Source organism: Nelumbo nucifera, chromosome 3 (genome assembly GCF_055504915.1).
Source record: "Nelumbo nucifera cultivar China Antique chromosome 3, China Antique-T2T, whole genome shotgun sequence".
Taxonomy (NCBI): domain Eukaryota; kingdom Viridiplantae; phylum Streptophyta; class Magnoliopsida; order Proteales; family Nelumbonaceae; genus Nelumbo; species Nelumbo nucifera.
This window is the reverse complement of record NC_142651.1, coordinates 45,186,015-45,200,489: the sequence shown is the minus strand read 5'-3', so window position 1 is coordinate 45,200,489 and position 14,475 is coordinate 45,186,015. Positions and strand designations below refer to the sequence as shown.

Here is a 14,475-nt window from a genome sequence, read left to right as displayed (position 1 = left end):
ATTAATAAATGATGTCAGTTACTGCTCAGGAAAAAACACTAGGCTGGTAACTGAATAATAACTGTTTCATTAACTGATGATATTATCCCTGCAACTATCATTCTCAAATATGAACTGTTCTACCAACTTATCATACAAATCTCTTGTGATCCCCATGTCAAGGTCTAGGAGATCAACTATTATAGATTCTGAAGGTGTTTGTTTACAATGAATTGACCTCTTAGCTCTGATAATGACATTTCAGAGGTCCAAGTCTGAGATTTCAAAATGCTTCTTAGTAACTAAGAGGTTCATCATACTCTTAACGTGCTATGAGGTGTTTTATGAATTTTTTTGTTCCAAAACTTTTCCCTGCTCACATTTTCTTATGAAAAAAATGCTTATGTTTTACTTCTTACCCAAAACCCTACCTTTCTCAGACATGAAAGGATGATCGTGAGTAGGGCCAGGCCAGGCATCTGGCTTGCCAATATAAAAACAAGAAGTCCTCCTCCTCCTCCTCCTCTTTTTCAGGTTTATGCCTTCTCATGCTTAGGAGGCCTATGCCTCCTGCATTCTAAACTACACCTCACACCTCCAAGTAGTGGAATGCCTCGTGTCATGCCTTCGTGTTTTAAAACATTGGTCTTAATTGGAAATTTGATTTATTAGGGGCTATGAAATGCAAGAAACCATTAATCTCTTGGATTCTTTTTTTATAAATAACTTTAAATTTTATTAAACCTTAAGGTAATAAAATTTTACAAGCTTCCCTTAGAGAGGCATGAGATGCTATCTCTCTATAAAACAACAAAAACAAATTACATTTGAGCCCAAAACAAATGAGTCCTATTCACCCCTTGCTTGGCCAAAGCATCTACCATCCCATTTGCTAATCTCCTCAACCATTGTATCCTCAAGTTCATATTCCTAGTAAACCATTTAATTTTTTTTTTTTCATTTCACTCCAATAGAACCCAATTATTGAAGGGATGAGAGATCCATCATATGGATGGCCGAACCCTGCAGGAAGGTAGGGCGAAATTTCAAAAATTTCTCTCTCCCATGTGGGAATCACATTCCCTATATTTAGAAAAACTGCATTTTTCAAGGATCAATCTTGAACCAAGAACCGAACCAGATCTGAACCAAAACAGTAGGAGAGGGATATACCTGATACGAAGAAATAATATCTTCCAATGTAGGTGTTCACGCCCAAGGAAGGATCCAAAGACTGCTCCCACTGAAGATGACACAGTGCAGGGTGGAGCAGAATCAGTAGTGTTCTTCCAAAGAACCAAATACTTCACCAAGAATTCGCTGGAGGGTGGGTGAGCACGACTCCCAATCAATTTTTCACCAAAACTGATATCAAGAATGCTTCTTGATCGCTCCTACAACAATGGAAATCGAACTGGCTATGGCGGCAACTGGAGGAAAAACGCAGGGAGAAGATGGCGCAGTCACACTGTTGTTGTCTTCTCTCTGGGTGCTCTGAGATCTTATCTCTGAGATTTTTGGGATGGGCTGAATGGTTCGCCCCCTCCTCCTTTTATAGGCTTAAAGAGAGCTTCTAATCTCATTAGGAGTTTCCTAATCCAAATCTGTATTTGGATAAAGAGTCATCTTTAAGAGATAAGGATAAGTCCTTATCTTATCTGCAGATTAAATCAGCTCTCTCCTAATCTCATTAGGAGTTTCCTAATCCAAATTCAGATCTGGACTCTCTGAGTGGATAGGGTAAGACCCTATCCTATCTGCTGATCCAATCCCAGATCCGCCCTTCTTTTAATTAGTCCAACTAAACCAGTTCGAAATGGGCTTCAGGCCCAATAAGTCTAAGTGCTCATTAACCTTCCAAACTGCTGCCCAGTTGGGCTTCTTTGTATGGTGTGGGACCCAAACATTGATCTACACATCAGCCACATGGGTTCAGCCCAGCCTCTGTTACAAGGCCTGGCCAAATTCACTGAAAAGACAGTGAACCCCCCCCTGAAGCCCATCACATGGGCTCCTAATGGGCCCAACACTTAAACTAAGTGGTCCCTGGGCCAAGCCACCTTATAAAAACCCAGGGACTGTGGGCAGATGCAAGATTAGCCCATCAGGTATTACCCTCAATGGTCTTACACTTAACCTCTCAAGCCATAATGATCAAACACTGCCCGACAAGAGAGGACCTCTCCCTTGGCTGCAAGGAACAGTGTTGCACTCTCTACTCACATGGATCCCGGGAATTAAAACCATTTGCAAACATTTTGAAACCATAATATATATATATATATATTTATCCATATATAAATATATTTTGCAAAACAAATTTCAACGATTGAAATCGGCTGTCGACAATCTTGGTTTCCATCAGAGAGAGTGCATCCCCGATCATTACCTTTGTCCGACAAAGGGGCTGATCCTGTCACTGTGATTACCCACTCAGATGAATTCTCGGACTGTCCCAACATACCTAGGTTTTGACCCCTGCTAAGGATCTCACTGATTGGCATATCAAAGACAACCCAATCCGACACCAAATAAAGTATCATAATCGAGTCTAGGGATCAGGTGTAACTTTCCAGTTCTGCCCACTAATCACCAAGGTCCAGAGCAATACTGGAAATCTGGTCCAGTTCAGGGTTTCAAGTAAACCTACACTGCATGTACCTTGGGTCTTACCCTGTCAGCTGAGACAGGCCACCCCAACACTTGGCGGCACATCAGTGTCAACCTTAGCAAGATAAATCTCCCCAGACTTATCCAACAGCTGTGAACATTCTAAACTAACACGAGTCTCATAAGTATCCAGTTTAAGGGTATTACACAGAAACATACCACTATAACATGAATCAAATATGTACTTTGTTCATTTACAATAAATGTCATAATGTACATCAATCTGATTGGAGCTAAGGGCATACACTATCTAACAATTATGGATTCTGGATCCTTTAACCACTCCCCAACCAATTTTGAGTCCACTTCAATCATTACATCCATTATGTTCAGCTCACTAGCAATCTACACTCTTAGAATTGCAGCAAACAATTCTGCTTTAAGAGAGTCACCCATACCCATAGGTCCAAAAACAGCACTATGAGTTTACCTTCTAGACCTCTCAAAGCCCCTCCTATTCCAAAAGGGCCTAGATTACCTTGACTGCTCCCATTAAAGTTCAGTTTTACAAAGCCTTCAGGTGGAGGTAGCCAATGAACCTCCATTCTTTCCTTTTTAGAAGAGCTTTCCGCAACTACTTTCCAATTTCTCTAGACATCATCAAAAGAAAACTGGGAAAACAACTCCAAAGTCTTGATTCAATGGATCACCCTGACCATCACGCAAACCCTATTCTCTTCCATGCTTTTCTCCTCTAAGAAAATTCTTGCATTCCTTTCTTCCCAGATAGTCCAAACCAAGGCTACTCTCATGCATCTCCACATTACTCTTCCCCTTTTTTTGGGCCAAGTGAGCATAGAAGGATCAAAGCATATTAACCTCCATTGGTAAAGTCCACCTGCACCCAAACAAAGAGAAAAACCATTGCGAAATAGCTACGAAAAGGGGACAGGAAATCAGTAAGTGATAGCAATCTCTAGGATTCTCTTGAGGGCATTTCTTGGATAATTCCCCACTAGATGGCAGAATTTGGAAACCTTGCCCTTCAAGTTTTTCATGTGATTCTCTTTAGTTCCTCCTCTTCCTCTCCCTAACCAATTCTAGCCAAATAAATTTAAAGTGAATTGGTTTTGCAGATTTAGGGCCTTTTGTTGGGAGGTGTTCCTTGAGAAAAGCTACTTGGCCATGCTACAAAGAAAAAGGCTCAACTAGTGTCTTTCTCCTCATTGGTGTTTTCATTGTAATGTAATAGAGAGGCTATACACCATTTAGGTATCTTCTGCTCCTTTTTTTCTTGTGTTTGGACATGGTCCATCTCATTTTTTGGTTGTAGGTGGTCTCTTCCAACATATGTGAGTAGTTTGTTCAATACAGATCCTTGGCCAAAAGGAGAGTACCATGAAGGTGTACAAGGGCAACTATGATGTGGACAATTTAGGAAAAAAGGACTCCTATTATTTTAAAGGAGAAATCACATGCGATGGAAGAAACCATTGAAAGTGTCATAATCAAAGTGATACATTTGGTAAAGACCCTACCACCGTTTGACCCTTTCTCTATGGACTGAATATGGTCTGAGATAGAATCCTAATCAGCCTCCAGGCCACTGCTGCAGCAACAATGGGCCCGACCTGGTTCCAACTATATAAAACTAAATTTTGATGGTTGCTGTCTAGGAAATCCAGGGTTGTGTCTAGTATTTGTGGGGTATTCAAGGATTATAATTAGCTCTCTTTTCAAGGTTGGTAGGGCTGGGAAAGTCATTGAGAGAAAAGTTGTTGGCCAAAGTCCAAGGATTCAGGATTGGTAAGTGGTTAAATTTCAGAAATATCATTGTGGAAGGGAATTCAAAGGCAGTGGTGGGATGGTAGATAAGAAGAATAAAGGATTATAAAACTACAGGAACAATATGAATGAGATAAGGCATCTGGCCAATGACTTAAACACCATACATTCCATTGGGTTAAAAGATCAGCAAATTCTATGGCTCATGGATTAGCATAAGAAGGGGTGAAAAGAGAAAGTTTGTTCTGGGTGCCTTGTAGTGTATTTGTATGAGGGGGTGGTTTGTCACCCTAAATGAGGAGGGTTGTTGTAACTTTCTAAATACTTTATTTGTCTATAATTATTTGTAAAAGTTAAAGTTAATGTTATCCATCCAAAAAACAAATAAATCATTTTATTTAAAAACACAATTAAATTATCAGATCTTGCAGGCATACAATGTCTAACACCTCTAGCTCTACAGTTTTCTTTTAGACACATTCCACCTAAAAATTTGTAATTTCTTTCTAGGTGCCTATTATCAGGTCCCATAATTAGATCTTGCAGATCTAACGCAGTTACTATCATCATTAGAAAACAACAAAACCAAGCAATCCAGCCAATATTTTTCACTTAAGGAGTAATTTTACTCAAATAAACATTTTAAATGTGAAATTTCTAGAAAGCATTGCATAGAACTCTATTTGTTTCCAAAAATTAGGCAAATGTCATCTTTGGGCAGTTTGGTTCAAAAGTAATAATAACATTGTGAAAAAGTGTAATATTTTTGGGCGAAGAAATAGTGTGTACTATTCCAATCTTTACTCACACAAATAATCAACTTTCTTTAATCAAATAGAAAATCTTCAACATCTAAAGAAACCTACACCAATAGATTTAACTCTGTGTTTAGATGTGTGTGTTCTCACTATTTCTTAGATTCATAGACCAAATTTGTTTTAGTGGGATCTTTTACTCACATTTTTTCCATCAAGAACGTTTTATAAAACTCTTTGACCCCCAAATTTGGAGTATCCTACTTTCACGCAATTCACGGGGTTCAACAAGCAATCAATATTTCACGATCAAAGGTGTAGTGCTGCTTGTAGTAACAGTCCTTATATACCGCATTAACTCTGTGTGTGTGTGTGTGAATGAGTGAGTGAGATAGAGATCAAACTTGCATTTAGCATATATATCACCATGTAAGAAAAAGATCAACTTACTTCTGAGATTTAGGTCGAATATTTGATATTGAAAGTTTGTCAATGTCACTGACTACTAATTCTTTTCTTAGAAAAAATAGTGTTCCACCTGACACGTTGATTGGAACAAGAACTAAGATTGTGAGGATTGTAATTGGTATGAAAATCTTCAAGCTGTTAGAGAACAAAATAAAAAAGTGTGAGATTTGATACCAGAATAAAGTTATTTCACTGACCATGAGATGCACAAAAAGTAGCCAATATTATCCTTTCCACGTAATGCCAAATACAAACTCAAAAGTATTTATTTCTTTAAGCAGCAAATGCAATTCTAGCATGATGTACCAACAGTAAGAGTCTACATATCTCATTCAGATAAGATACAAAATAGCCAAACATGGAATTGTTCTGCTCCAAAAATTAATTAAGTAAATAGGAGGTAATTGAATGTAGCAGAAGATAAACACTGAATGTAAATGCATAAATTGGCGTATTAGAGACATTGAAAGAGAGAGAGAAAGAAAGAGAAAACAATGGGACTTCAAACAACCATGAGTACATATCATACTCTTCTCAGAATTTTTATTTCTTAAAGAAAGATTTTTTTTCAATAGTTAACTGTAACTTTATCGAGAATAAATAATAGAATAAAGGTTTGTATACAGTATGCCCAGCATCCCAAGATTAAACCAGGACTAGCCCTTCTGACCCAATAACTGACTACATGATATTAGCCCTAAACAATTGTGCCCTTGTTACCCCTTGTTTGGCAAGAGCATCCGCCAAACTATTTGCTAATCTTGGTATCCAAAAAAAAGTGCAAATTAGTTCAATGGAAGATGATTTATCTCCCTCACAACCTGCCAATGCTGCCACAAACCTTGACTGTTATTTGTTATACACCCCACAACTTTTGAATCTCCTTCCACAATTATATGTTTGTATATAAGGATTTCCCCAACGTTAATCCTTGCAATAATACCACAACTTGGCCCAAGTTCTTCTTATAGGAAGAGTTCCTAACAATGAAACATAGTACATTGGTTTGTGCTTATGAAATTTACAGGTAAAAGGAAACCTAAGGAAGAAAACAAACTGACATAAGCTCAATCTCATTACATAGAAATGCACCTTGAAGATAACAATTATTTTCTTATTTCTACTCCTTTAAATAATCCAAGTACCATAGTAGATCACATGGCCTTCCAAGGTGGCAATTTGTTTTACTTACCTGATATTACTGTTATAACAATTAAATTCAATTCATTTATCGATAAACCTAGTCAACTGCATTATGAACCATTTCCAAAGCAAAAATATTTATAACTCCATATTATGGTTAGTTGAAAATTACACCTACAGTAATTCAGATAATGCAAGAAAAGAAGAAAAGAGAGAAAGAGAAAGAAGAAGAAAAGAAGGCCCATAACTTGAATGCCCTTAATGGGGCGGCCAGCACTAAAGAAATAATTAAAAATAAATAAAAAAAGGCCCATAACTAGGAAACATAACTTTTAAACACTACTTAAAAGAAATAAAGAACACTAGGGCCCATTCTCACTACACTCCCCCTCAAGCTGAGCATAGATGTCAATCACACCCAGCTTACTTACATAATGTTGAAGTTTTGCCTTTGGGACTCCCTTAGTTAGAAAATCTGCTAGCTGCTCTTCTGATGCAATGAGAGGTAGGCACACCTCTCCTGAAGCCACTCTCTCCCATATAAAGTGTTTGTATACCTCAATGTGCTTAGTTCTATCTAGTGATTTAAAAGGCATAGGAGGCATACGCCTGGAGGTGCGCCTCCAGGCGAGGTGCTCCCAAAACGCCATGAGGCGTATGCTAGAGGCGCTGACACCTCTGAGGCGTATGCCTCAGGTGCAAGAGGTGTACGCCTCTTGCGCTTTTTTCATGAGGCATGCTAGAGGCATACGCCTCATGTGCCTCATGCACATCTGATATAAAAAGACAAAAAAAAAAAGAAAAAAGAAAAAAAAAAGGAAAGGAAAGGAAAGGAAAAGAAAGAGAAGAAAAAAAAGAGAAAAGGAAAGGAAAGGGAAGGGAAGAAAAGATAAGGGGAAAGAAAGTGATTTGCCCCTTGCCCCCCCTAGACCCCCCTGCCCCCTATTTGATGCAACCCAATTTGTTTTTTTTTTTTCTTTTGAGTTAGGGGGGTCTTGCTCTGCTTCAACAAGACCCCCCCCCCCCTTTAAACTAATGTTATGCATCTTTATTCTTCTTAATATAAAAGATTTTTATTAAAAATAAAGACAAAATGAGATCCCCCCTTCCTCTTCATCCTCCTCCTAACCCCCCCTCCTCTTAAGGAGGCTTACGCCTCCTTGTGTTCGGGAGGCTTACGCCTCTTGCGTTCTGAACTACACCTCACGCCTCTAGGTAGTAGAACGCCTCGCGTCACGCCTCCGCGTTTTAAAACATTGGTTCTATCATGGTGAATTGGGTTGTAAGCAATGTTAATAGCAGCTTAGTTATCACAATACAACATCAGTAGCCCATCTCATTAAAGAGAGATCTAAGCCAATAACAACTCAGAAACACCATGGGCCATACCTGTATCATGTATACTCTACCTCAGATGAAGATCTAGCAACCACTAACTACTTTTTGCTTCTCCAAGAAACAATATTTCTGGCTACCATAGCACAAAATCCTGATGTGGATCTCCTGTAATCCACATTTCCTACACAATCAACATCTATATATGCTTTTACCTTCATGTGTCCATGTTTAGCAAATAATATACCCTTCCTGGGGGTTCCCTTAAGGTAGCATAACACCCTTTCTGCAACAACCATGTGTCCTTGGGAGCATGTACGAACTGGCTGATGACACTCACAACATAAGAAATGTTTGGACAAGTCATACATAGATAAAGAAGTTTCCCCCAATAACCTATGAAACACTCCCCTATCAGCTAAAAGTTCTCCATCATTAATTAAGAATTTATGATTCACATCAATAGGGGTTGATGCAGGTTTAGCACCAAGTTTTCCAGTCTCAGTAAGAAGGTCTAGCACATACTTCCATTGAGAAATAAAGACACCTTCCTTGGACTTAGCAACCTCAATGCCTAAAAAATACCACAACTCCCCTAAATCTTTAATTTCAAATTCAGAATTGAGAAACTTCTTGAGAGCACTAACTTCTTCTATATCACTGCCAATAACCACAATATCATCTACATAAACTATAAGGAATGTCACCAAAGTGCCTTTTCTCTTAACAAAGAAGGTATGATCTGATTGAGTCTGAGTGTAGCCGAGATTGTTTCAGGATATAAAGTGATTTCTTCAATCTACACACCTTACCTGCATTTCCTTGCCATATACCAGGAGGAATGGACATATATACCTCTTTAGGGAGATCACTGATTTCGATCAAGAGTGAAGTAGAGAAGAGAGGAGAAGAAGAAGAAGAAGAAGAAGAAGAGAGAGAGAGAAGAAAAGATTGGAGACCAAAAAGTATGGTTGGCGGCGCCAGTCTTTGTATTTATATGTTAGGGCGACAATATAAAATATAAAACATGAAAAGACAAAAGTGCCCTTGCAACACATAACTAAGATTACATCAATCCCCCTCAAGTTGAGGCATAGATATCAACCATCCCCAACTTGTCACAAAGATTATAGTGCCGCATGAAGTTTAATCCTTTGGTAAGGATGTCTGCAAGTTGTTCCTGAAAGCTTATGTAGGGAGTGCAAACTTCTCCTTTTTCCAATTTTCCCTGATGAAGTGTTCGTCAACCTCTATGTGTTTAGTTCTATCATGGAGAACAGGATTGGCTGCAATGCTGATGTAGGCAACCCACTATTTTCAATATGGAGTTAGATGCCTCTCAAATTTTCCATCACATCAAAGGTGTCATGAGTAGATGCCGGAGCAGGAGGATTTCCCTCAAGCATGTGAGTCTGAGAATCATGACTTGTAGTAGCAACATGAGCATTTACTTTCTTTCTAGTCTTAAACTTCTCAGGTTTCAGGTGGGGATTTAGTTTTTAGCATCTCCCCTTGATATGCTTCGAATTCTTACAGTGTTCACAAAATAGCTCTTCAGGTTTACCAAAACTTTGCTTAGGCTTTGTGGACACAAGAGCAATGTGCTCACCTACATACACTTGCATCATAATCCTCCTACTCTCTTCATTCTGCACAAGAGAATATGTTGTGGAGAGTGACAAAATATCAACACTAAGGATGTGTTGCCCAGTTAAGTCATAATCAGCATTCAACCCAGCAATAAAACCAAAAACTCAGTTTTTTCAGTGTACTTCCTGTACTGTTCAGCATCAACAGGATCCTTCCACTCCAAAGCCTAAAGATGATCAATTTCTTCCCAAATTAATTGTGAGGAGAAATACATGGCTACTGATTTCTCCCCCTATTGGATATTACATGCTCTTTTCGCAATTGATAGATTCTAGCAGTGTTTTTCGCTTGAGAATAAGTTGCAGTTATTCTATCCCAAATATCTTTAGCTATTGGAAGGAATATATAGTTACGGGCAATGTGTCGCTGCATAGAGCATACAAGCCATGACATAACCAGTGGATTATCCTGCTCCCATTTGGAATAGTTTGTATCTTCAGGCTTCAGCTTAGCTTCTTTACTGGTAATAAATCCGAGCTTACCTCTTCCACCAATTGTAAGCTTGGCTGATTGAGACTATAATCATTCATGGAGAGTGGGAGACGAGAGAGAGAGAGAGAGAAAGAGAAGAAGAGGGAGATACGATTGAGAAGGAAAAAAGATGTTACTGGCTGCCGCCAGTTCTCTATTTATATTAACTTAATAAAAAATAATAGAAATTACAAGTATGCCCCTGGCGGCACACCCTAGAACCAAACTAATAAGAAAAAAAAAAAGACAAGTACCTAACTGACAGTATCTTAAGAAGTCAGCCTACTAACAACAACTATAAAGTAACAATTAAATAAGCCTTACAACACTCCCCCTCAAGTTGGGCTGAATATGTCTATCATGCCCAGCTTGTCACATAACTCATTCTGCCGCGAGTATAGAAGCCCCTTTGTGAGGACATCAGCAAGTTGTTCCTTGGAGTTGACATAAGGGATGCAGATTTCCCTTTTTTCCAATTTTTCCCTTATGAAGTGTTTGTCCACCTCAATGTGCTTGGTCCTCTCATGTAGGACAGGGTTGCTGGCGATGTTTATTGCAGCCTTGTTATCACAGTAAAGAGACATAAGACTATGAATAGCAACTCCAAGCTCCCCTAAAGATTCTTTAGCCAAAGGACTTCAGCCACCTCATGTGCCATAGCTCTATATTCAGCTTCAGCACTTGACCTCGCTACCACACTTTGTTTCTTGCTCTTCCAAGTCACTAGATTTCCTCCCACAAATGTGCAATACCCACTTGTGGACTTTCTGTCATCCACAGCTCCTGCCCAATCAGCATCTGTAAAGACTTCCACCTTTAGGTGATTGTGTTTACTGAATAGTAGACCTGTTCCGGGATATTTCTTCAAGTATCTAAGAACTCCTCTCTCCGCTAACTCCATGTGTGGTTTCTTAGGAGAGTGCATGAACTGGCTTAGGACCCCAACGGAATAGGCAATGTCTGGACAGGTCATGAACAAATAAATCAGCTTTCCCACTAACCTTTGGAACTATTTCACATCTTTCAAAGGTTCACCAACACAGTCACCTAACTTGTGGTTAACATCCATGGGAGTATCTACCAGCCTTGCACCTAATTTGCCTGTATCCTGTAATAGATCAAGGGTGTATTTCCTTTGAGAGATAAAGATACTCTTTTCTGAGCGGGCAACTTCAATCCCTAAGAAATACTTCAGGGGACCTAGATCTTTCACTTCAAATTTAGATGCAAGGAATTGTTTCAATTTTTGTATCTCTGAGCTCCAACTTCCTGTAATGATGATATCATCCACATACACAATCAAAACAACACCCTGTTCCTGACATCTCTTCACAAAGAGTGTATGATCAGACTGACACTGTTTGAAGCCCATCTGTTGAACCGCCATGTGAAACTTACTGAACCAGGCTCCAGGAGACTGTTTTGAGCCATAAAGAGACTTTCGCAGCTTGCACACCTTATTTTCACTTCCCTTGGCACAGAATTCAAGGGGTTGAACCATGTATACTTCCTCCTCTAGGTCACCATTTAAAAAAGCATTCTTTATGGCCAGTTGATGCAATTCCCAGTCAAGGTTAGCAGCTAATGACAGGAGAAACCTAATTGAGTTCATCTTAGCTACTGGAGCAAAAGTCTCATCATAGTCAACCCCGTACACTTGAGTGTACCCTTTGGCTACTAATCTTGCTTTGTACCTTTCAACTGTCCCGTCTGCCTTGTGTTTAACTGTAAACACCCACTTACACCCCACGGGGTCTTTCCCCCTTGGAAGATCCACCAATTCCCAAGTTTGAATTTTATGAAGAGCATTAATCTCCTCCTTCATGGCATCTGTCGATTCGGGGCATTTTAAGGCTTCTGCAACATTTATGGGAACATGGATGCAATCAACTATGGATAGAAAGGCTCGGTATGAGGGGGAAATGTTATCATAGGAGACGTAATGGGTAATGGGGTGTTTGGTAGTGCATGACCTGACTCCCTTTCGTTGAGCAATAGGAATGTCAAGGTCATCCACAGTAGGAGTAGGGTTAGGGAGTGGACTTACCTCCTGAGAGTCTAACGGTGTCGGTTGCTCAGTGTTTGGCTGCTCCACATCTCTATCACATCACTGATCTCTACGGCGTGTACGTTGGAAGACACGAAAGGGAGCAAGGTCCGGAATAGAAGGAAGAGATACCTGAACCTGCTTCTCCTCTTCCACACTACTACTCTCCCCCTGAGGAGAAGCAGGGAAGAATGGCTCAGACTCAAAGGACACATCCATAGACACAAAAAACTTACAACTAACGGGATCAAAGCACCGTTACCCTTTTTGAGAGGAGGGATACCCCAGAAAGACACAAGGAATGGACTGAGGGTCTAACTTACCTCGAGATGGAAACAAATCATGGACAGAGGCACGACAACCAAAGACTCTCATGGGAATGGAAAATAAATGAGACTGAGGGTACAATAACTGATGAGGGGCCATGTAGTTCAGCACTTTGGAGGGCATGCAATTGATGACATAAGCAGTTGCAAGTATAGCATCCACCCAAAACCTTTTTGGAACATTCATATGTAGCATCATCCCGCGAGCTACCTCAAGGAGGTGTCTATTTTTTCTTTCGGCAACACCATTTTGTTGTGGTGTTCTGGCGCATGAGCTCCTGTGAATAGATCCGTGGGAGACAAAGAACTCACTGAGCTCACCATGGAAGTATTCTTTTGCATTGTCGGATTGGAAGATCTGTAATTTCAACATGGAACTGCGTAAATACCATCCTCTGGAAGTCTTTCACAATCTTTGGAACTTCGTCTCTACTACGCATAGGAATTACCCATGTATAGCGAGAGTAATCATCGATCATTGTGATAAAGTACTTATATCCGCCCTCAGAGATTACATTGGTAGGCCCCCATACATCAGAATACACAACATGAAAATGAACATTTGATCTTTTATTACTTGAGTGAAAACTTGTTCTACATTGTTTGCTTAACTGACACGTTTGACACTGGAACTCTGACACTGAACATGACTTAAATAAAACCAAAAACAAAGACTTTATTATTTCGAAAGAAACATGACCTAAACGACTATGCCACAAAAACATTTGACTGACTATGTGACTCTGAGGATGACACCGAGAGATCTGCTTTGTTGTCGAGAATGTAGAGACCATCCACTAGGCTCCCTCTACCAATCGTCCTCCCAGAAGTTAGGTCCTGAAAAACACATGAGTCAACAAAAAAGGTTACACTACAGTTTAAAGAGCTTGTAATGCTACTAATTTTAAGCAAATTTATAGGAAGTTGAGGGACATGCAATACACAATTCAGGTTAAGGCCATGTGGAAGAGATATTGATCCTTGGCCTGCAATGGAGGAAAAATAACCATTTGCAAGTCTCACTCTATCCCTTCTTGACAAAAGGCTATAAGTCTAAAACAAGTTCAGCTTACCGGTCATGTGGTTGGAGGCCCCTGAGTCAATGATCCAAGGGGAATCCGTGGGAGTGACATGGAATGCAGAAGCCGTATTACCTGAAGTAGATGCAAATGAAGTAGAGGGAGTACCAGTGACTGAGTTGTCCATTTGTCGCAAAGCTCTACCATAAGATTCCAGGTGCTCTCTGAAGGAATTCATTATCTCTTCCTTGGGTCAGACTTATTAGGGTGGTCTCGGGTACTACCGGCAACCTGAGTTTCTTGGGTTGACACATGTGTTGCATCCTGTGTTGTGTTCACCTTCTTTTGACCTTGACTTTTACCCTGTTCTTGATTCTTCACTGCCCACTTGGGTTTCCCGTGGATGTCCCAACAAGTGTCCCGTGTATGCCGTGAACGCCGACAGTGGGTACAGAACAACCTATCTTTATCATCAGTCTTCTTAGTGTCACTTTTCTTCCCCGTGGAGTTATTATTCATTGCAACCAAAGCAACTTGTTGCTCCCCCCCAGCTGTAACCATCACACTCCGCCTGCTTTCTTCCGATTGAACAAGGGAGTATACCTCGTGAACTAGGCAACTCTTTGCTTCCTAGGATCTGAACCCTCAACGGTTCATATGCAGGGTTCAGTCCCAACAAGAAGGCAAACACACGTTGCTGAGAGACCAGCTTCCTGTAGGCCTTAGCATCATCATCGTGTTTCCACTCTATAGCCTGATAATGATCCAATTCTTTCCATATGGAGGTAAGGGCTGAATAATATGAAGACAAACTACGGTTTCCCTGTTTATAGGTTGAAGATTCAGTTTGTAACTGGTAAACCTTGGCATAATGCCTTTGCTCAGAA

The 14,475-nt window shown here is 40.0% G+C and overlaps 1 protein-coding gene across 2 annotated transcripts in view; it reads right to left on the bottom strand.

Moving 5' to 3' along the window:
- Positions 1-14,475, bottom strand: part of LOC104611423 (hyperosmolality-gated Ca2+ permeable channel 1.8-like) — a 59,868-nt gene that overhangs the window by 34,426 nt on the left and 10,967 nt on the right. For both annotated transcript variants that reach the window (XM_010278447.2, XM_088900870.1), the window contains exon 2: positions 5,580-5,732. In XM_010278447.2, coding sequence (XP_010276749.1) covers positions 5,580-5,732 — 153 coding nt within the window. The remainder of the gene's footprint in view (positions 1-5,579; positions 5,733-14,475) is intronic.